This window comes from Leuresthes tenuis, unplaced genomic scaffold, assembly GCF_036924035.1.
Source record: "Leuresthes tenuis unplaced genomic scaffold, fLeuTen1.0.hap1 SCAF_21, whole genome shotgun sequence".
NCBI lineage: Eukaryota > Metazoa > Chordata > Actinopteri > Atheriniformes > Atherinopsidae > Leuresthes > Leuresthes tenuis.
In genome coordinates this window covers 28,753,842-28,777,406 of record NW_027325375.1, presented here as the reverse complement: position 1 = coordinate 28,777,406, position 23,565 = coordinate 28,753,842, and the positions used below count along the sequence as shown (strand labels likewise).

General features: G+C 43.4%; 1 protein-coding gene across 5 annotated transcripts in view; it reads right to left on the bottom strand.

Annotated features, from left to right (window-relative positions):
* sipa1 (signal-induced proliferation-associated 1) overlaps positions 1–23,565 on the bottom strand; it is a 35,562-nt gene that overhangs the window by 6,776 nt on the left and 5,221 nt on the right. For 4 of the 5 annotated variants that reach the window (XR_011909406.1, XM_072375769.1, XM_072375767.1 and 1 more), the window contains exons 2-13: positions 12,878–14,472; positions 12,091–12,215; positions 11,825–12,013; positions 10,113–10,287; positions 9,699–9,802; positions 7,765–7,922; positions 6,855–7,461; positions 6,494–6,768; positions 5,450–5,842; positions 1,393–1,516; positions 1,169–1,301; positions 37–135 (exon numbers count right to left, since the gene is read on the bottom strand). Coding sequence is in view for 4 of the 5 variants with exons in the window: in XM_072375769.1 (XP_072231870.1) it covers positions 37–135; positions 1,169–1,301; positions 1,393–1,516; positions 5,450–5,842; positions 6,494–6,768; positions 6,855–7,461; positions 7,765–7,922; positions 9,699–9,802; positions 10,113–10,287; positions 11,825–12,013; positions 12,091–12,215; positions 12,878–13,985 (3,490 nt within the window). In the remaining variant the exon portion in view is untranslated. Of the gene's footprint in view, positions 1–36; positions 136–1,168; positions 1,302–1,392; positions 1,517–5,449; positions 5,843–6,493; positions 6,769–6,854; positions 7,462–7,764; positions 7,923–9,698; positions 9,803–10,112; positions 10,288–11,824; positions 12,014–12,090; positions 12,216–12,877; positions 14,473–15,160; positions 15,327–23,565 lie in introns of those variants that run through there. The other variant, XM_072375768.1, reaches the window with a different exon arrangement.

Genomic DNA, 23,565 nt, shown 5'->3' with positions numbered 1-23,565 from the left:
TTTAGATCCACAATTTGAGGTGTGCACGCTACTCACCCTCTCGAGACAAAGCCTCCAGGATGCTGCGGCAAGCTGTCGCCAGGTCAGCAATGGACTGCCACTCCTCCTCAGTCGAATCTGTGGTCTCCGAGAGAACTGTGAGAAAAAGGATGGGATTTAACACTCAGCCATACACTGCAAGCCGTATCTCAGTGCACTGGCAGTAACATGGGAGACCAGAAGCACTGAAGTAAGCTGCCATGTTCCCTCTGAGCCTGCAGCAGCAAAGAGCCTCCACTGGGGGGTGCTGCTGTGTTAACGCTGGACATATTCAGGCTTGGATTGTGCACCAAAACACAGAAAACGTCATCGTGTTTGCTTGTTTTTGTTTCTGACTTTTTTTTACCCCTTTGTCACTAGTTTAGATCAAATTCATGAAATAATTCAGTAAAATCCCTGAGGATGAAAGTCCAAGCATTGAGCCTTATTTCTAAAAATAAAATAAAATAAAATTTAGACATTATCTTTAAAAGTCTAACAAAATAAATCAGTTTTTGCAACACTTATCAAAGCCTTAAAGCTTGTGATTCTGTTGAAAAAGTTGCCAGTGCTTGGTAAAAGTCCCGCAGACGTCACATGAAAGCTTACAATGCAAAACAATCGGAGGCTTCAGCAACCGCCCCCACAAAAATCAGAGGAATCTGATGAGAGGATGAGCCAGTGTGCTCTTATGGTGGTTAAACGATGAGCCTCATAGTCTCAGTGGAGGCAGAGCAGATGGTGGAAGAGGGGTTCCTTGATTTGGGGCTGCCTAAAACTCCACCCCTCCCACTACCCATCTGTCCCCCTTTTATCCCAGCCCTGGCAGGGGGTGGCAGCAGAGCAGGGGTGATATTAGATTAGAGGAAAAAGGGGCAGCGTGCATGAAAGAGGGGGAACAAAGGCGATGCAGTGGGGACAAGCGGGAGGATAATGAAGAGAGAGGTTTAAGGCAGGAAAAATATGGAAAAAGGGGTTTGCTCAAATTAGGCAGAGGTGATTTTCAAACATGTGTAAAGATTCAATTCTGGCATCATTTGAGCAGTTGTGTCAGCTGTTGTGTAGTGAGGCTCGGTTCTGAGTCCACGATCAGGGTCATATCTTTAAATCTTATCCCTTATACAATTTCTTCAGTTAAACATTTACTTACTCTTGGTGATGGAGTTATGGAGACTCAGGGCTCGCGAGTTTCTTTCAGCCCGGTCCACACTTGACAACCGGGAGGAGGAGAGAGAGGAATCACTTGCTGACGCTTTGTCATCACCAAACTCAGCGGCCATGAACTAAAGAGATGAAGGGGAAGCAACACTGTAAGAAAGGAGATGGAGCATTGGAGGAAAGCGGCTCAGAAGCCTTTCTTTCTTAGTTTGTCACCTGCTCATCCTCCAGGGGAACCTTGGGCTTGACAGCCAAGATCAGATCAGGTGTGGCGTCCCTCAGTTCCCCGATGTTCTCGTAGATGTGGCGTTCCACCTGCCCCACATTGTCATACACGTGCCTGTCAACAAGGCAGGGAGGGTAAAAACTCAGAACAATTTTTTATCCAATCCAGGGGTTTAAAACAAACAAGTAATCTCCAGGTTGGCTTAGATTTGGGTTTCACTGAGCTCGCAATATAATGAAAAATCAAATAATTCAGATTTACATTGTGTGATGATAAGAATCTAATTCAATTTGATATGTAGATGAACCCATTATTATCTGCATGAGTGTTTCCTTTATGCAAAGTTTATTTTTCAAGCTGATAAGTGTGATTTGTAGTTAACCAGGAGGCCAGGACGCTGATAAAATGAGGATAATAAGTGCCCATCATTATGTAGATGATCATTTCATTAAAACAAAAGTGAATTGGTGATATCATCATCACATGTTCACAGAAAGCTAATATTGAAGAGTTGAAGATCCACTGCTCAACCATATGAATGGCTTCCTGTTATCGTCCTATTCCCTGAAATTTCACACACGTAAACTGTAAATCTTAAAGGCACAGTGAGTTGTGAACAGTGTTCACCATTTTCCCTTCAATAATAACTAGAAACAGTGATAGTATTAACAGCAGTAATAGTATTACTAGTCACTACTACCACTGCTCATGCAAGCAAGACAAGGCGGACCCAAAGCCAGCTGGAGAACCACAAAGCAGCAGGACCCAACAGGGCTTGTAGGCCAGAAACACAGGCGATGGAGGTAGATCCCCTGAGCAGTGAGGACATCAGCACTCAGACGCAGCAGATGTGCAACCATCATGCCATCTTAAACAATTAGAGCGACGGAATAAGGTCAATTGGCCCAAGTCAAATAACCAGGAGGAATGGCACAGACTCCATGAATACTTGTGCAGAGTTTCCAGAACACCAATTACGAGAATATGTAGCTCAAAATGGTAGGCAGCATCCTGTCTGAGGAGTGCAAAGGAAGGTTTGAACGACACCCCGACAAGCAATAGTCTCAATACAGCAAGGATGTAGGGAAAGATGCATCGAAGAACTGCTGCAGGATAAATGCCAGCTGTACAGAGGTGGAGGAAAGCAGCTCCAGAGGTGAAAGTCAGTCTAAAGGCTCCAGCAGAGGCTTGCTAAGCTACGCAAAGCTGACTGCATTAGGAGGAAGAGGAAAGAGAAAACAAGAAGGGACTTCTTAAAGGACCCATTCCAGTTTGCCCACTGGACAAGAAACTAAGTGGAATGCTTAACATCTCCAAAGAAGACCTAGAACAGCACATCAGGGGCCAATACTCAGATATGAACAGAGAAACATTGCCAGGGTCACCGGGGTATTTGCAGTGTCCAGCACCACAAGATGTTCTTTTTTACACCTCCCCTCCAAGGCTGCAGGTGATCATGGTGCCATCAGAAGGGCTAGATCAGTAGGACCCAACGGTTTCCCATATAGTCTATTTAAGAACTGCCCCCAGGTAGATGCTGTGGAAGATAATGAGGGTGGCATGGAAGAAGCACACCCAAGGAACAAAATTTCTTCTCCATCAACCAATTCAGGAGGATTGCCTTTCTGAACGTAGAACACACCAAAACAGAAGAATGTCTAACTTTCTCAGGACCAACATCTACACTGACATGACTTGCCAGAAGTCCGGCCTTCCAGTATTCCCAGGTTGCTTCATGCATTCAACCATAGTCTGGGAGCAGATACAGCATGCCAGAAGGGAAAGGAGTAATCGACTTGTTGTGTGGCTCGACCTGGCAAACGCCCACAACTTAATACCACATGAGCTGATAGACTTTGCGGTGGAGTTCTTCCACATACCAGCCAGCATTACTACCATTATCTCAAGGTACTTCAGTAAGTAGTACACAGCAGAGCTCTCAGACAAACAGATGGGGAGGAGCTACAAACGCAGCTGGCACACTGTCTGGCAAGGATCTATAGCAACCAATTACCAGGGAAATATAAGGTGTGGTGCTATCCATTCACACTCTTACAACACAATGTGGCCCCTAAAAGTGTATAAAATCCCATTGGTAGCAGTCAGCAGTATGGACGACACAGCTTCATCAGGAAGTTGCTGGGCCATGCTCACTGCTTCTCAGACTCTGTACTTCAACAGTAATGCTCTGCAGTTTCCACTGAAGTCCATCAGTCTTGGGTAAAGGCAAGAGAAAACACACCTAGTATTAGAGCTGAGAGAGTCAAAGGATCAGCTTGTAAGAGGTGTAGACAGGATGCAAATGGAGGGCCCAGACAGAGGTGGACCAAGCCATCAGCAGGCTGCAGCTCAAAGAGGTCCTGGGCAGAGTGCAGAACAACCAAGCAGGTCTTGGGTGGGGAGATTGTGGTCCAAAGCGACAAAGGAGCAGAGGAAGAAGAGGAGGTCACACAGATGGAACTGGAGCACTATTACATCAAGGCCATCCACCAGGGCTAGCAAGGGGCATGGACTAGGTGGGAGACCATTACAACTAGAGCCATGAGCTGGGCAGACATCTGATGGACCACACAGCTTAGCTCTATTATAGGAGCAGCCTATGACACCCTACCATTCCCCAACAATCTCTCCCACGGGTTTGGGAGTGAGGACCACTGACCCCTGTGCATCCACACCAACACAACCTGTCTGGGTTGAAGATCGTATTGGCTCAGGGTCATTACAGGTGGAGGTATGTTCTTGGAGGTCTGCAAGGTCAGGTGAGCAGTTCCTTAGTGGACCAGAAGAAGCTCAAGCACTTTGCAAGAGCGAAAGGGCGAAATCCACCAGAAGCTAGCAGTAGGATAAACACCTCTGCTTACTCCTGGAAAGGCATGGGAGCTGAGGGTCGACTTTGGCAGACAGCTAGTCTTCCTACCAGAGATCATGAAGACCTCTCCCGATCTGCATCATCATCAGGATCAATACTCAGATATGAACAGAGAAACATTGCTAGGCTCACCAGACTTTCCTTTTAACACCTCCCTAAGCTCACAGTCCCTTTGAGAAGAAGGGATAGCAGCAGAAAATGAGTTCAAGTGACTCAAATACACTGAGCAGGTAGCAGAGTGTAGGGAGACAAGCTAAGTAGCCTCCATTCATCCAGTGGAAGGTGGATGGAGGCGCTTTGTAGGGAAGTCATTGGTCCAACTTCTCAGGGCAGCTGGAATGACTGGGACAAGGCAGAGGAAGCCAAGGAGACAAACAACTGGTTGTGGCTTTTGAGGAGTGGGCCGAAACACCCCAGTAGGGTCAGCTGCAGGGGGTGGCGGGGGGGCAGAGGTCCCCATTGGCCACTGCCCCACTGGGAGATGTTTTGGGGAGGGTGCAAAACATCAGTGAAGTATGGCTCCAGCTAACGACCATACAGCTGATCTGGAGGGGCTCTGGAGAAGGTGGGGCAGGTAGAGCTAGTTTAAAACCATTTTATGTTGGGCTCAAACTAATGGTTATTTGCATTATTGATTCTCTGATTCTCTAGATTCTTGAAGAAAAAAAGTTGTAGGCATCCACTCTTATTTTCTTTTATCCAGTCAACAAGATGCGAAAATATTCACATTACTGTCACACAATGAAAAGCAGAAAAGGAGAAGTTCAGGCCATTAAATATTGGCATTTTTGTATTAAAATGTAATGGTTAATTGTTAGCTGCTAATCGAAAGAGTTGGAGAATCATTTCCAGATATTCTGTATTTTACACAATACTTCTTATGCTTTGAGTGTAAAATCTTAATGAAGAAAGTGAAGTAAAAAATACAAATCTATGATATTTCCCACTAAAATGTGCGTCACACAAGTTAAATGTAGATGTAGTTATTTTTAAACCACAAAAAAACACAGAAGTTAGAAAGGAAACATCAAATTCAGTTTCTATATAATCCATATGTGCATTAACTAAATGAGACCCTGCTGTGTTGTATCAGCAGCTCAGTGTATTTAGATGCTCGTGCAAAGCAGCATTTCGTGTGACAGGTTATAAGAACAGTGGTATTAGTGTTAGTAACTCACCCATCACATGTGTCCGTGTAGGACAGTTGTCTCTCCAAAGAGAGGCTGCGAGTGAGCTGCGAGGTGCCGCCCTCCTGGCTCTGATTGGCCGGTTGGTCCTGCAGGGAAGTGGCTCTAAACAATGGTAAACTGGGCGGTGTGAGGAGCGAGCTGGGATCTCCTTCACATGGCTCTTTATCGCCAGACTGCTCTTCACCCCCTTCTGCCACTGTCTGCACCTCCATCTTTTCCACCTCGCTGACCCCACCCGTCTTCAGCTCATCCTCATTCGCCTGCTCTTCTTCCTCCTCTTCCTCTGCCCTCTCATCCAGCACCCAGGCCTCTCCTGACCGATCCTCGCCGGGCTTGCACTCTGCATCTTTGATGGCCTTCTGGTAAAGCTCAGAGAAACTTCTGTGGAACACAAAACAACAGCAGACTCTGTTAGAACAAAACAGCCCCGCCCGGTTGCATTGTGACTCATACATTAATCACAAAGAAGCCAAAAATAAAAATGGGATTCTTTTGAAATCCCACTTTCAGCCATAAATCATGGCATTTTTGTGACAATTTGTGCTTAGTTGTCACAGACGTATAAATAAATCAGAGGTGTTCTTCTGCTGCCAGCTTTGTCATGTTGTTTTTAAGCTGAGAGCTGCAGAAATGTCCGGTTCAATATTGGTTCAGTTTGTTCTAAAAAATTCTGTCCACAGCTGTTTCTGCCCTCTCTTGGATTTCAGCAGAGTGGAAAGTGCTTCTTACAGTAGGCCAGCCTGTGCCAGTGTGATTAAACATCATTAGAGGGATTCAGTGGTTGTTAGCCAGCTGACTGCAGGCTGTCAGCAACAGCAGAGTGAGCTGTGACCTCTGAGTGGTCTCGCTCTGGATTAACTCGTCTCACTAACTCCTCCTCCTTGTTTGCTGTTTTACCGCCTCTCTGAGACTACTTTTCACTTCCTTCTGCTTGTTTGAGACCCACGGTTCCCTTCTCCAGTCACACTCTGTGTCTGCTGACCACACTGTGAACTTGTCCCTATCCCTCCTCCTTAATGCAGCAGCACCCACCTGCGAGGTTTGCCGTTCTCATCCGGTGGGATGACGGTGATGTGGATCTTGTGTGCAGTGCGGAGAAGCCTGGTCCTCTCCTCGGGACTCAGGCGGACGAGGGAGTGTCCGCACAGCCGCACCACACGAGCCCAGAGCTGCAGGCCTCCGCTCTCAGCATAGCAGAACCTCTGCAGCTCCGTCACAAAGCCCTCGTCATTCATCAGGAACCCTGGTTGCCCCACTCCGTCACGCAGGGGGGTGACCTCCAGTGCCTCACAGCCCCGCGTAATCAGCTGTAAAAAAACAGGACAGGAGGAATTAATCTGAGAGATAATAATGTGCCCAGTGTGACAGTTTAAATATGGCTGCAGCCACCCACCTCAAGTCTTTGCACCACCTCTTTTATGTCCTCTGCTTGACTTTCCAGCACACTGAGACACACAGAGTCCCCGCGCTCATAGAAGATATCCAAGCATGGCCCCCCATCCTTACTCTCCATCACTGCCTTCCAGCCAATGACGTCGCGACAGGAGCAGTTGAACACCACCCTGCGTGTGTACCTCTCGATGAGCACCACCGACTCTGCCGACACTCCGAGCAGACAGGGCAGCTTATGCTCTCCTGCCTCCCATTCGTCTCTGCTGTTGACCATCACCGCCCACACCAGCGCGCCGGCACTATGCAGCTCAGCTCCTTTAGCGCCCTTCAGCTTGTCTTTACGCTTGCTGCCCAGAGAGAGCAGAGGGAACTTGGTGGAGGAGTCAATGGGTGTGGTGGTCACAAAGTTCTTTGCCAGGTCCTTCAGGTATTCCTGCCTCGTGCGGGTAGCCATCGAGCGAAACTTCTCTGACTTCTCTGCAGCATTTTCAGCGTTAACTGCCTTTGCCAGGAGGAAGTCTCTGAAGGCAGGCGAGCGAGGGAATCGTGCACCCTTAGGGAATAGAGGGCCAAATAATGGGATGTCTTTAGAGCGTGTCACAGCCACCCTGAGAGGGAAAGAGGAATGACAGAGTAAGAGACTGGTACAGCACAAACGTTCAATCTATGTCTAGTTTTCAGGGCAGGAGGAGTTCTGCTGCAGTGTAACAAATAACTGTTTTCTGCTAAGCTGCCACACACCAGTGGTGATGGGAATATAATACCAATAATAACACTCTAATAGCGTGGATTATCTTGCTTTCTTTTCATCAAAGCTCAGATAATTTTATTTATTACTTATCTTAACCAACAACTTCCCAAATAACACAGAATCCAAAGGCTCTAAGTATCATTGGAAGAGTAAAGCAGACCTGTAATAGGTGTTGTCAGGGCAGGGCTCGTGAACCTGAACGATGATGAAGACATGTTGGAAATGAGAGCGTATGGACTTTGGAGTAAAGGGCAGAGCGCCTGGCTCCTGGAACACGATCGTCACAATGTCGTTACCGATGTGTCGCTTCCTCAGCAACTGATGAGACAAAACAGAAACACAGAGATTAATCTACTGTAACTCGTCAGAGTAAACTGAAGTAAAAATGCAACGAATGCATTTCACCTGACTGCATTGTTTTATCATTTTGCTTTGCCACATCAATCTATTTAAGTTGTGCTATTTTAGTGCAATTGCCAGTGGATATGCCCAGTTTTACTCCAGCCAGGTGTTAATATTTGTTAGTTATGGGGATTTATAGAGATGACAACTTTTAAAAAAGTACATAAAAAGAGCACCAAGAATGTAAAAATTATCCAAAATGTTGTATTTGGTAGATAAAAGGAGAAATACCTGAAAGATCAGTGGTTATTTTGAAGGTGAAATTACAGGTTTTTTAATCAAAGGGATGGAAATCTTATTTAATCAATATTTAATTCTGATTAAGATTTTTGAGAATACGCGGTACTCTGCACATATCTTGAACCATGCCTTAATTCTTTGTATTTTGTTTTCAGGGGACCAGGCTTTCTTGTAATCTTCCTCAGGGATTTTGAGCAATCGTTCTCCAGGCTGGCAGGATAACGCTAAGATACGCCAAATTGCACAAGAACGTCTAGTCTAGTCTTAGAGTCCATTATTGAAGCAATGTGGGAACATTAGGCTGGAAAAGGGTTGATGCTACTGAGTCCTTGCTGTGCAAATGTAGTTTGCTTGAGAAGCCAAAAGACTGGAGAAATATAAGTGAGACCAAAATAGAACTTTCTAAACTTTCTAAATAACAATCGTTATATTCATAAATGAGTAAATACTCCAAGAACACTACCGACTCTGTGAAACATAGTGATGGTAGTATCATGGTCTGGGCCTACTCAGCTGCATCTGGACAAGAACAACTTTCCATATTTGATAGAACGTATGAATTCTAAAGCAAAATATCTGGATATATGATGTGAAACAGCTCAATATGAAGTGGATTATGCAGCAAGATGACCTTAAGCACGGGTGATTCCACCAAAGAACGGATACAGGAAACATTAAGCTGCGGCACGAGGGAGTCACAGTAGATAATGGAAGAAAATGCCACACACAGGGACAGAAAACTTTGTAATTTACCCCAAAGAATAACTAACTTTATCTAATATTTGATGTACTTTGTCCAGTTGGGTAATTCTTGTATATGTTTTTACATTTGTGTGAAAATGTGATGTTTTAGGTTATATTCCTGTGTAGATATAAAGAATTCCAAGGTGAGTTATACCAAATACCCACAGCTAAAAAAAGATAATAATTTATTAAATAACCATCTTGAAATAATAAATTTGTGACTTAAAGTTTTTACTAATGGAAACTTTAAAAATCTGAATATCACCAGATTGAAAAAGACCAGATTACAGAGTTCAAAGAGGCATTTTAAGGCTTTGTCACTCTGCTGTTTTTGCGTAAAACCTTTAATCTCTGGTTACTGTGTCATTTTTGGTCTCTTCGTAAGAGACAGCAAACAGGATTTAACCGCAGACAGCACAGAGAGGAACTGGAAGACTGCTTGTGAGGCAACAGTGAAAACCTTTTAGGTGGAAGTGAACACTGGGGGGCAGGATTTCTATGTCATGCTTGTTGTGGGCTTGAGGCTTTTTCTAAAGCTTTTGGCAAAACATGACAGCCTGAACAGGGATGAGTAATGAAGGTTTTACAGTGTCTGATGTGATCTTTTGAAGAAGAGAGAAGAAACATGTGAGAGTAATTCTGTGAAATCCAACAGATGGACGTGGTTTTGAATATGTCACCACTCTGTTAGGTTTGGATTAGTCTTACCTGCTGTGTGTTGTTGGCTGTGTAGGGGAGCATAGTGGACACATGAAACATAATCTCGTAGTCCTGGTAGCGCGTATAGAGGGAATGCGTTCCGGTGGAGTCCGCTGCGGACCCGACAAGACACAAAGAGACACAAAGAGGCAGACAGGTAGAGAGAGATCAGTCATCATCTCTGCATCGGAGCCCGAACACATACTGCCACAGCCAGGCTGAAGTCTGTCCCACTGAAGGGAATACAGCTCTGAGATAATCAGCAGTGACTATGCTATTTCGCAGGTATTACTCAGATTACATGTGGCCAGATGGAAGTTATCTTAGGCTTCCAGTGAGACACTGATGCCCTTCAGATAACAGCACTGTGATAAAGTGAGATGTGGCTAATAGATCTGGGTGTTGCGTATGTTTTCAGCTCACTCTTGTTATCCAGCTGAGCTCGGTATTTTTCCCAGCCCTTCAGACGCACCCGCTCCCCGAGCAGATCCAGAAACTCCTCGAAGGCCGGTCCGGAGCTCTCGTTGTTGTACATGTCTTCTTCTGAGCTCTGCCCGGCCCGGCAGTACATCACACCAACCTTTCTCTGAAAATTCAGCTGCGATGGAAGACAGAAAACACAGAATTTAGTCGTGTTTCTTTACATATTTCTTTCATTCACACTGTTCAGACTGTTTTTATATAAGCTCCTGCTGTTGAATGCTAACATAGTTTATACAAGCACACGTGACAGTTTATTTCCTTCCTTTTTTTCAACTAGTCAGCTACAAAAGGTGGAAGTTGCCTACAGTAAGCCTACAGTGAGTGCATTAAAGGGGTCATCTTATGAAAACATGAATTTTTCTGCACTTTAGAGCATATATATGGGTGTCTGAAGTGACTACCAGCTCAAAAACAGGATACTGGTCCATGACAGACCCAGTTTGTAGTAGATTTCTCTCCAGCTTTATTTTCATCTTCACCCACAACATTTACTGCATTCACTGCACCGTGGAATTGGGAAGCTCAAACTCTTGCTCTTGCATTTTGCTTTGCTATTTCATTTAGTTCTATTTAGACAGAAATGATCTAAAAGCACTTTGCTGGTATTTTATCTCCTCATTTTCCTATTAGGAAATCAATCTTCTTGTTGGCATCTTATTAGATTTTCTTCCCCAGTTGAAAAGTGGAATTTCCCATTTCTTTTGAATGCAGCATCAATAGCGCAACAGGAGATCCCGGAAATATAAAAACAAACATTTGATAAAACATCACCAATAAAAACAACAGTTTTTAATGTTTACAAGGAAAATGTGAGTATTTCAAAGTAACATTGTCATTATTTCTCTGTTAGCTCTGCGTGTGGTTTAAACTCTCAGGCTATTTATTTACCTCATGCTCTCTTATACCGTAATAAAATGCATCAAGGGTGTCTATATATAGGTTTGCATTGTTGTGCAAAGCTTTATGACTTCAGTCAAAAGAGGCACATTACGCGGAAGAGGGTGCTGGAGTGGAGGGGAGTGGCTGAATCCACCTCCTAAAACCGGCTACAATGAACCAAGCTGCAAAGACCTGGCTGAAAAAAGGAACTGCTGTGCTGCAATCATGTGGTATTTTGAACAAAGCACCCTGCAGAAATTTCATTAAGATCTCAGGAAGTTATGCCAACCTGTGAAGTAAATTTCATAATATTATCTTCTTGAGTTATGCATGAAGTGAATTTGAAATTCGGGCCATTTTCTAAATATTTTTTAGGTCAAATATTTTATTTTTCTCGTTTAATTCAGTGAAATTAAATGAAAAAGCATTTTTGTCTGTCAGTGATCTTTAACATGATATGAAAAAAACCACCAAAAGTGGTCAAAGAAATTAAAGCAAAAAATAAAGCAGGAGCTTATATCAACGACTCTCTTAAAGGACTCAGCCACAAACTAAATGGTTGCAAAAGTAACTGAAATTTGCACTTCACATGTTCAAAACATAACTCATCACCGTGCACGGCAGGGATAGACTTGGAAATAAGCATAAAATGTCCTGGGAAATCCAGTCTGACCTTTGAAAAAAAGCTGATGCAACTCTACACTATACAGTGTGCTGCAAAGCTTTCTGGCACATGCAGCAGTCTCTTGTAGCACAAATGCAGCATTACTCACCCCCTGTTCATCCAGTTTGAGCAGGGTGTCCCGGACCTTTGGGGAGTTTGAGGCCAAGCGAAGGCAGTGTAGGTTGAGTTCAGGCATGATGAACTCCAGCAGCCTCTTTGGAGACAGCCCCCTGGGAGTTGTGTGACGAGCGGCAGACGGCACCGACTCTTCGAAGATGGAACCTCGCAGTGTCTTCATCTGAGGAGGAGAAATCATTTTCACACCTGCTAAACCTGAGGTGAGCCTAAAGAAGGGGGGATAAAGTGCAAGTTCACCTCTGTGGTGCGAAAGATGATTCTGTAATTGTACTGAGCTCCACTGGAACCTTCTTTCTCCTCTCGCCGGAAGCTGATGGCCACTGGGCCGAGGCGATCATCCATTCCAAAGAAATTCTGATGTTCTGTGATGAAATTTAAACAAATAATGTATTGTACAGTAATGGGAGTCCCTTCTTCGTTCAGAAAATTTTGCCTTTTTTGGGATTAAAATAAGAGGCTTAAAAAGGACTTTACAAAAAGCATCAGGATGTGGAGGAGGGTTGAATCTTATATTCTATTATTTAAAAAGGGAAAGCCCTTCCGAGAGATAATGGCATTTTCTTTAAACCACCCGCTTCGTCAGTCTGTCCCTGCACCATAGTGAGACAATGTGCTGCATTCAACACTTTATAACAGCAAGAAAATGAAAATACAGCCCCTCTAGAGTTAAATCATGAACCCAGAACCTCACAGAAAAGGTATAATTCTGGGAAAAATACTGCCAAAATTGCTCAATAATGGGGGTTTTTTCAGCTTAGAGGTCATGCTTAGTAAGACTTATGAAATATTTATTTCAGCAGGACCAATAACTAGATAAGATATAACATTTATACACAGTTGAACAAACATTTTACACTGAGTGATTAGTGAAGCTTACTTAGAAATGCCTCCATTCAAAGCAGATTGTACAGAAACCTGAACATTTTGAACTCTGTTAAAGAATCACTTTTACTCTTGTATGTTCCCCATGTTTTAAAGCTGGATAAGCAGGCACTAAATCAGTGTGCTGAGGTGTTTCACGTACCTTTCATATAGAAATATTTGCGATAGTAATGGGCTCCCAGATCCGCATGCTCTATAAAGTAGTTGCTCTTGCCCTGCAGTTGGACGTGACTCTCTCTGGGCTCCTCCAGGACTGAAACTGCATCGTTGGGGGTTCGCAGGCTTAACCAGAGTCCCCGTCTACCTGAGGACCAACCCAGACCCACCTGTTCCTCTCCTCCTGTCTCGTTGCGGAAGTGGGGACAGCTGAGGAGGAGCTCATTATCGTTTCCATCACCTTCATCTAGCAGCAGCGACTGTTCAGGGTCATCTGCATTCCCCCCGTTGCTTCCCTGCGCAGGTGAGCATGGGGTGGACTGGGAGAGGGGGCGCAGCTGGGAAGCAGCTGAGGCCCCTGAGGTGATGTTTTTTTTGCGTCCAATGCTGTCTCTGTTTGTGGCCGCCTCGGTGAGGTCAAACAGGATGCTCTGAACATCATAGTGGGCAAAGTTCCTTACCCACGCTCCACCTCCGAGGTTGTCATACGGACCTGGTTGAGGGATCTGGGGGGGTGTAGATTTCGACTTTTTACTAAGACCTTCAGGCTTAGGCGGCTTAGCAGGTTTTGGGGAGTCACCAGTTGAAACTGACAGACCTCGGAAGAACCCATCAGGCTCTGGAGGGTTGCCCTGCAGTCCTAAAAGCAGGAAAGGGTCTTTGAAGCGGAGGGCGTTTGGACTCAGGGGCCCTTGATCTTCTGCTCTTGGCTCCTGAGCTTGAGTCTGTCTCTCCAGTGATGACAGGCTGCCATATTCCCTGTGTAGAAACACAACTGAGTCCCCCTGAGCTCCTGGACCCACCTTATCACCAACCACTCGGACTACTTTCCCTCCTGTCTTCCCAGAGGAATCTAAGTCTCCCAAGGTTACATCGCTGTTGCTCCTCTGCATGATGTGGCCCCGACCCACCGACCTCAGGTTCAACCCCACCAGGCTTGGAGTGAGGCTGTCTGCGTCAGCCCCATCGCCGTCCCTCCTGGGCGGCCATTCCACTACACCAGCTTCCCGTTTGGGGTCAAAGTTGACGGTGGCAATAGGCGGCCGCACATTCTGGCGGCGAAACTTGCGGATGAAGAGGTCATCTGACTGCATGGTGTCTTGAGAAAGCGACTTCAAGCTACTAATCTTTTCCTAAGAGTCAGCTTTTTATCCCGGTCTCTGTGGTGCTGGTGTGAAACGTGGGGTGCTGTGCGTGAAGAGGAAAAATCCAGCTAAGTGAATGCAACGAATGTGCTCCTCATCCACACCACTTACGATGGCTGAACTCTCTCAACCCTCGGGCTCTCATAGGTGCCTCTGTGAGACGCCACACCTTGTCAGTGAGTTCTTGAGTGTGAATGATGAAGACAGAGGAGAAAATGCAGCTGCTGCTCGCTGCAGGGGTCCATCCAGGTGTGCAGATGTGCGTTTACTTCCAGTTGTGGGTTGCTCCTTCCATTGGCGTGAGGATGAGAGAATCATCACTGGAGCCCGACTCTCTGCCCTCTGAGTAGGAGAGGCTCTGTTTGTATCAGCCTGTCTAACATGGCATCCATTGGTTTGCACTCCTCAGTGCCTGCAGCCTTCATCCACTGGCCACCTGAGCAGAGGAGGACAGAAAGAAATGCCTTGGTCAACCTCATCCTGTTCATCACTCACCCATACGGCTACAATCTTAATCAGCAGCTTTATATTCAACCTCTGCCGCTTGTCAGAAGACCCAGGAACCCCTTGTGGGGAGAAATGGCTTTGATAATAAACAAGTATTGTATTCCAGCGAAAAAGCAGCAGGCAGTTCTGACGTGTGTTTTATTGTTGAGTAATGCCTTGCACCTCTGTTTTCTCATTATTATTCTTTCCTTTAGACACTTTCCGTTCTAACGTTTCCCAAAATAGTTCCATAGCAAACGTAATGCTCAGCACATCCACCCTGCACACGCTCACAATAGGCCGTATTAAAACAGGGGAGGGGGCCTTCCTGGCTCACTGACAGTGTGCCAGCACACAAGAAGAATAAGAGTAAGCAGTCTCTCGCCCCTACATATGTTCAGACACACAGCACACAGAACCACTTTTGGTGTTTACTCCCCCACCACGTGAAAAGGAAGTAAAACATAAACTTTTTTTACACATTTTGCATTTTGGTGTAGCTGTTTTTATTTGAACAAACTCAGGAAGTTAAGGGCAATTTAACAGCAACGGCTTTGTGCTAAACACTATGAAACAGAGAGCTTCCCTTTTTTTAATCAATCAGAATCGATCTTCTTCAAATCGTAACAGCAACTTACCCACAAAGTGTTGTTAACAGGTCAACGTCAGCTTGTTTGAGCCATCATGTAACACTTAAGCCTCGTCTTTGACTAAACTTACGTCAATTAGCTCAAGCTGAATGCTCTTGTTGCTGTCAGTGAGGTATGAGGCTTCTTCCTGTCGAGCTTTTTCTTATGCATCTCCTCTCTAGTGCTTGCAGCCTAAAGAGCAGGTGCAGTGGTGCAGAGCAGCTACCAGAAAAAGTGACACACACACACACACACACATTTGTGTTTCCATCACTTCAGAGGACATTACATCGACTTACGTTCTGGAGAAGAACTCTAAGCTTGTATCACGTCTTTAATCCAAAGAGTTTCTTCAGTGGGACTCTGTAAACAGGTCTATTCCCTCAAGGCATTAGATATAAGAATATGCACACATACACACACACAGAAGTGTCATAAAGGGAGGAAGTCACAAGAAATCTTTGTTTCCCCTGCTCGTCTGCTTTCACACTCTCCTCGTTTCCGAGCTCAACGAGACTTCATCGGCACACATTTTAAATGGCAAAATCCCTTGAGTTCATTTAGAAGTTGACTGACTGCTGTCTACGTCCCGGTTTACCAAAACATTTTATTAGTGTACCAAGAGATGTTGATGAGCATCGAGGTGTTCACATTAAAAAATACTGCAACAAGTTTTAAATAAAGGAAGCAGATTCGTGCTGAAATATCTCTTATTGTTCTATTTAACTGCTTCAGGTCGAATCTCTTTAATCCTTGTCCTCTGTGCTTGCTTTATATCATCTGTCTGTATCTTTTAAAGATTAAAAGTTACGTGTGGTCTGAATGACTAAGTATGACTTTGTAGTTCTGTGATAAACTAAAACTTCTCTATGGATGGAAAGCTTTGTTTTGTTGGATGACCTTACAGTGACTTACAGTGACCAGATGCTTCAGTTCAGATAGATTTGTCAAGGTTAAAACCATAAATATGATGGTGAGGCGCTGCTCTCAGTTCTGAGTGTATGAAAATACACAAATAAAGATGCTTTTATGATTTTATTTGTATGAATCAGACGACTAGTACCACGGTAAAATATTCATTTACATGCTAATAGACTCTGTTTAGCCCCTCTGATTGATCCAGGCTTCTGTCTTCATGGCAGTGCCGGACATCTCTGACTATATGTGGTTCCCCATCTGATATACAAGCATTGGATCGCACACAGCAGCCTCTGTGCACTGTCTATATGGTGCCAAGGCTTCTGACATTGAAAACCTGCTCATGTTTCTCTCTGGGAGCTTTCAGATGATCTTACACAACATTACCCGTGTGGGCTCATACGATTTCTGCCAATACGCACACATTAGGTCCAGTATAATCTGCATGCTTTACAATGCCATTAAAAGTGTGAGGAATCCATTTCTGACACTGGCAAAGATTATTGGCAGCAGGCTGTTTCTTAAAAATCACAGGTTGCCTTCAGGATCCGAAGACTAATACAATTTCCAGGGTTGGTTAGAAATACACCACCAAAGAGTGCAGGCTGAACTGGATGCTTATCACTTACTGCTTCTGTAAATCTCACATGGTCCTCAGTTTCTTAAGGCCCGGCCAGTTTCATGAAACAGCCATTGTGTGTGCAGCAACCTTTTTTCTGCAGCCTCTCTTCGTGGCATCTGGCCCGCCAAAGTTTTATAATAACCCCGTTTATACAACTGAGGCGACTCTGGACAAACTCCCCAAACAAGACAACAAGGACAAACAAGGCGAGAAAACGATTAAATATAAATTAAAACACATGAACTTCCCAACTGTAATTTTAGATTTTTGTAAATCTATACTGATGAAAGGGGGTTTAAAAAGGTAACTAAGAAACCTCTTTTCTCACCTTATATCTCTCATTTTTCTTATGGGGACACATGCACTTGGTCTTCAAGGCATCTGTTAGTTAAACACATTTTACATGGATTTTTCTCAGGTGCAGGTCACCAAATGTGGGTCAAAACACACTGGAAGGAGTTCCAAACTGGTAAAAAAAAAAGGTTTTAAAGTTGTTTAATCTGCAGAGACATGCTTGTAAATATGGCTTCAGAAAAATTATATTTAAAAAAAAAGGTTGATCTTCTGGGCAAATGGTAAAATCTTAATCTCTTGTTGTTATTCTCTTGTTCATTATATGCATTGATATAGTTATTTATTCTATAACTGTTAATATTATTAAATGTTATGTTTAAATATGCACATTATGCATTATTTTATGAAATATGTGCACACATGAATTGAACGAAAATGGAGACCAAAAGGTTGTTTTTTTTAATGTTTCTTTCCAACATTCTGCGAGAAGAATAACCCAAAATAACCCCAAATATTAAACTGTATGAAAAAGCAAGATTTTTACCTGTGGTCTCTTGTGTTTTGGACCTTGCACATGAAAAATTAATCATGAAAATGGAATATACATAAAATTTAAATGATAAAGCGATCGACATTGTGCATCCCAAAGATTTCTGTTACAATCTAAGCTAGATTTATATATATATATATAGACACACACACTCACTAGCCAATTTATCAGATACACCTTGCTAGTAAAAGATTGGACCCCCTTTTGCTGAGAATTTGTCTAACGGGACCAACTTCCTCCTTTATTAGAAACAGAATATTTTGACAGATATGTTTTTCGGCAGTCTCAAAAGCTCCTGTGAGATTGGTTTGAGTAATCAGACCCTCTGTTGTTAGTATGATGTCTTACTACGTGGTGAAACAAACCGGTACCAAATACTAAATACTCTCACTTGTTGCTGTATTTCAGGTTCTTAACTGCATTTCATTTACTTTAATTTACTGGCATGAGTCACATAATCTTCTGAGTAAACTACCCAGTAATCGGGGGGGTAGAATGTTTTTTGTCTGTGTTTACCACAGTGTGAAGGTGATAAACTCGTATCCCTTAAATTAAACCATGTAAAATGATCTTCTACGAAAGAATTTCATTGATGCAAAGTAGCCAAATGCTTGATAAGCAAGTCAGTCGTTGGCTCACCGTACGGAGAGGTGTGTGATGTCCTCAGCCTCAGTCAGACCTTCGGTAAACCAGAGTAGCACTTGAAATGAATAATAGCATCCCTTTAAAAGCAACCTCGTACGGTATAGAAACTGTCCTATGTGTTACAACTGCAGAGAAGTGTGTAATATACCCTACGCAGAACTACAGTGAAGAGGAAGTAAAGCGTTTGGTCGCTGCCTTACATTTCTGCTCTGTCTCTATTGAAGACCAGTGTGTGTAATTTTAGTGTCTTTCCTGCCACATGCATTCAAATGAGATTAAAGATGTCATCGTTCAGTACTTCCTCCCAACACAAAAATCAGCCAAGCTAAGTCATTTAAACAGCTATGCCTTGATCCACGAAAAAAAAAACTGCTAGAACAAAACCATTAATAACTGTCTCCCAGGACATGTCATATTGAACCCTCTTCTGGGCAGATGTAATCAGAAACAGATTATTTCATGTTGTGGGTTCATCTGAGTGGAGATGAAAAATAACTTGTGCTATATTTTTGTTTTCCTTTTGGTTAATTACAGCCAACTTAACTTGAGTTTTAAAAGCACACGTGTTGCCTCTATAACTCACAAGTTTAGAATATGTTTCCAGAACATATTAACAGCAAAACATCAGAAGAACAAGGTTCTGTGTCCTTGCTCGTTCAGTCTGGATCTCATCAATCACCTTCGGCAGCAATGCACTCAACTAAAAAAAGAGCTCGTGCACAATAATCTGCAGATGTTAATTCCTCTTTGAATACAGCTGCGGGCTGAAACTAAAGATGGCTGACACCATGGTGATGGTGCAGTTGAGTCACTTTCTGCCCAAGCATAAAACAGTTAACGACTGTCCATGCAGAGACCCTGCAGCGAGATGCCAGGGTTCAGCACACATCAACTGCCCTTTCTCTTGTAAGTCACAGATACTTTTTATAGCGATAGCTGCATGGATTTAACAGCATTTCTCAGTCTAACACGCACATGTGAGTAACAATTGATGGAAACCTTGAGCCACAATTCTACAACCCTATCATAAGACACTTTACTGGGCTGGTGAGCAGAAACCACTTTAGAAACTTTCCATGAAATGGTCTGGAGGAGGAACTGCAGTCGGTAAGTTATTTAATGTGACTTATTTCAACATGATTTGACTGTTTTGACTGATATTTGATGCCTTTTCAGGTGAAACCAGCCACGGATGATAAATTCTGGTCCTGCTTAGCAGTGCTATTCAAGATTTAGCTGAATTTAACTGATAAACACAATAAAATTGTTTTCTTTTGCCACAGTTTCAATCCAAAAGTGATTTCCTGGACATGCAGATGATGATGTCCAGGCTTCTTTAAAGATCTGGAGCATCAGAAACCACTGGGAGGCCTGCTGCCTTCTAAGGATTCCCTCCTGGTGCCAGAACCAGGCTATGATCTGCATACAGAACATTGTTTTTAATCTTGAAATGAACAAGTTAACTGTGAAGAAAGTAATGATCTCAGTATCATTCCCCCATTAAACTGGGCTATATGTTGGCGATGAAAAATGCTTGTTTGTTGCACTTTTGTCCATAAGGATACTCTTAATCTCACTTTCACTGTAAAGAATGATTCATGATTCACGCTACTGTAGAGTTTCTAAAAAAGCTTTTTTTTTAATCACATATTGGGGATTTTTCAATGAGACAGGAAGTGTCATTCTATGAATTTCTATGAATTATAATGAATTTAATTTAACATCAGATCTAATTGTTCTTTTTGTACCAGATTCATCTTAAAGGGCCCTCACTGTGCAAAGTGAAGGCTTGGCTCAACCGATGACAGTGAGTCCTACTTCCACGTTAAGCCCAGTACAAGGTTAATGAGGCTCTGGTGTACAATGGACACAAACGGAGGTTACAAGAGGGGCGAATTAAACCTGCACCGTTTTGGGGAAGTCATGGCCGCTTGACTGTTTCTGTGCCTGCTCGTGCAAGTCTGTGTCCTGTGAAACAGGAAGAGATCACTGACTTTTGAACCTTGAGAGGATGAATGTCGTCATCCTCTCTACTCGACACTTCCACACCTACAGGAGACCTCCTGGCCCACTGCAGCATGAATGAGCAGATTTTGACTTCTTACTGAAGTTGACTCACCCTTCAGCTCATCAAGCTTAGATCAAAATAACTGCTGACAGTGCCATCATTTGAAGTGTTTAATGGTGAAGGAGAGCTAGCGTGCTGATGTAAAGGACTGAGATTCGATCTCTTTTCCCTCCAGGTGAACCTGCGGCAATCAGCTTAACTGCTTAGCAGCAATTAGATATGACTAGTGACAGTTGCGCTCTTACTGCAGGCTTTAAAACTTCGTCATGTCATTTTGCAGTCGTTTATTCGACCTGCAATCTAACGTTGGGTGTGAAATACACCATTTCCCTGCTCAAAATTGCATGCTACAAGTCATAAGGGAGAGCTGCTTTGATACGTGACCTAAAATGATACAAAAAGGGGAGAAAGGAGCTCTAACAACATCTGGTTATATGTCCATCAGTTTGTTTTAACTCTAGCTTCTGGTGGGAGTTCTTTAAAACGACCAGCTTCATTCTCTGGAGAGGTAAACTCTTCTTGTGCCACGGTCCGTCTTTATAGTTAAAAGCTGCCTTGCCGATCCTTAACCGCAAGTTCTGAATCAACTCCTAATAGTGATTGATTCTGGGAAATTTAAAGCCAGGCTCAGTCTCACGCTCACTATTGATCGCGTGCAACCCTGCAACATTTAAGATCAGGTTGCATTCTCGTTTTGCTGCAGAATATGTGACACTGAGCCTCAGCAGATGCTTTTAAAGGAGTAAATGTGTATTATTGGCTGGATCTGATTCAAAAAATGAGTTCACTCTAATGCCCAGCATCCCTGCTGAACACCACCCCCACCACACTGCGGACAGCGAACTGGGCCAAGTCCAGACACTTCTAAGTGCTGCACTCAATTTTTTGGTGAAGTGTTTTATCTCTCTGTTTTTATTCAATGTATTTTGCAAATGTCAGTCTGAGCTATTGATCCCCAAAGACACATAATCTGTGACCCCTGGTGCTTCGCTGTCTGGTAAAGAGAGGAAAAAGAAGAAGATTTCTGTCAAGGTGAAGAGAAAAACATCAGGATTTTGAAGGATCTTTAAAGAAAATCTGTTTCCATTAATGTGAACAATATCTTGCTCTGACAAACTCGTGCTCAAGCCAACAGGTCTGACAGTTTTGATCCCGTCACTGATGATCTTTGGCGCAACACGTTGTATTACACATACGTCATAAGTGATGGAGGGTTTCTGTAAACATGCAGTCATGGTGTTTTACAGCTCTGCAGGGTGATTCTGACCAATGTCAGATCATTATTATATCCTTATATCCTTCAAATATGATATATTTTTATCAGCTGTAGTAAAAAACATAATTATTTACGTGTTATATTCTAATTAAGGGCCCAAAAAGAAGTCTGAAAGGGGAAAGAATTGTGAAATAGTCAGTAAATGCAGTCTTTGTCTGCATCAGTTGTGCTGCATGGCACAGTTATTAAGGTTATATGTGGAGGTCAAGACTTCCTCTTGGCTCCATAGGATAAATTGGAAAAAAAGTCTTCTCCCTAATACATTATTAATACCACTGGGCTAAAGGGGGCGAGGGTTACCATGGTGTTAATTATTCATTGGTTGGTTGGAGCTTATTTGTTATGATTTATATGTAAGTCTGTGCCTGACTTCTCTGAGGATGTGCGCCCTGTGTTACAGTAAACCGCTGTGGTAAAGGTCATCTGCTGTGTGACTTCAGCCGTGTGTGATCAAGTTTCAGTTGGTTTTTTTTCCTTTCTTCTCTAGTAAGAAGACAAGGTTAGAAAACTTATATATGAAGTTTCACAAATCACAGAGCAGAGCAGGTAGATTATTTTGGTTTATTTTTCACTCAGTGAACATCACCTTAATGTGATGAGGAAGTGTGTTCAGAAAAGCTACTTCTATGCATTACGTTGTGCATTTTAAGACTTAACTTCCTCTTTTTTTGACACTGCAAGCTAAAACTGGTGCCCTTAAAAACAGTTTTCAGAACTATTGTTTCTCTGTACGTGCTGGTCTGCTACAGTAAAATGAAGCTGCCTAACTCACAATACTGTCTGTCGTGTTATTTGCCGTGACATCAACACTGTGTACTGGCAGAGGACTGCCGCTTCCTGTGTATCTGAAAATACACCTTGTGGCAGACCGTGAGCCTGACAAAGGCGGAGAGACTCAAGGCCTAAATGTGAGCGTTTGAGGTGTGTGTCTTTGTGTGTTTGCTGACTCTTTAAAACAGAGTCCAAGCCTTGTAGATGCAGCACACAGTCCACAAAGTGACAGGAAGAGCAGCTGTGTGTGTGTGTGTGTGTGGGCGTGTGACAGGGAAAGGAACTGACCCTCAGCGTCATGACTGTATCTATTATGTGGAGCTCAACGGTTCACTGTTACCCCCTCTGTCATCTGTGCAACCAGCTCTGAGACGGAGCACAAGAGATTACTCAATATTGCCTAAATGGCACACTGGAGCATTTTAATCTACCTAGTCTACTTTCGGAGGAAGAGAGGCTGACCTCTGCTTCCTCACTGTCCTCGCTGTCCACTGAAGTGCAGCTTGTGAAATGGCTGCTGCACCAACCTCGCCCCCGTTTTTCAGCTTAAAATCTTCGTTCATGGGAGAAAAAAATAATAAATCAAAAGCTGTTTTCACTTACTCTCAGTGAGGGTTTATTACGAGTTGTGGTATCAGCTGAGAAAGGCCACTTCTTAATGGCTGCCATTTAATTTACAAGCAGCACTGGTTCCATCTATGCCCATTATAAACTCAGAGGAGGCAAATTGCTGTCATTATTCTGAGGAACAGACTAATGTCTCTTGTTGGATTTCACAACACAGATATCTGTTTGGGTGATTTTTTTTCTTCTTTCCCACAAAGGAGAAGATAATGTAGCTGTTCTTAAATCACAGGTTGCTGCCTGTGCAAATGTTTTGCAGTTTTTGCAGATCAAAAGATATATTCTAATCTGAGTTGTGAATTCTCGCTTATAGATTTTATCAGTTACATGATGCAAAGTAAGACCAAAACAAAACGTTGAATCCTGGAAACAGACAATTATGTTGGGCTCACTGTACATTTGCACATCGCAGGCAAGCACTTACTGCTAGCTGCTAGCTTACAGCCTCTCTTGTGTCTGGTGTCCTTGTGTCATTTATACCAGCAGCTCTGCACCTTCTGACCTACATAAAAAAAGAGCAGCTCATGCACCAATATGCTAACTATGGGGATGCAGACAGCGTCTGATTTACTGGAGCTTCTGTGTGACGCTACATGTGTGACTTACAGTCATATGAAGGAACAGGTTCTTCACATCTGTGGCTTTA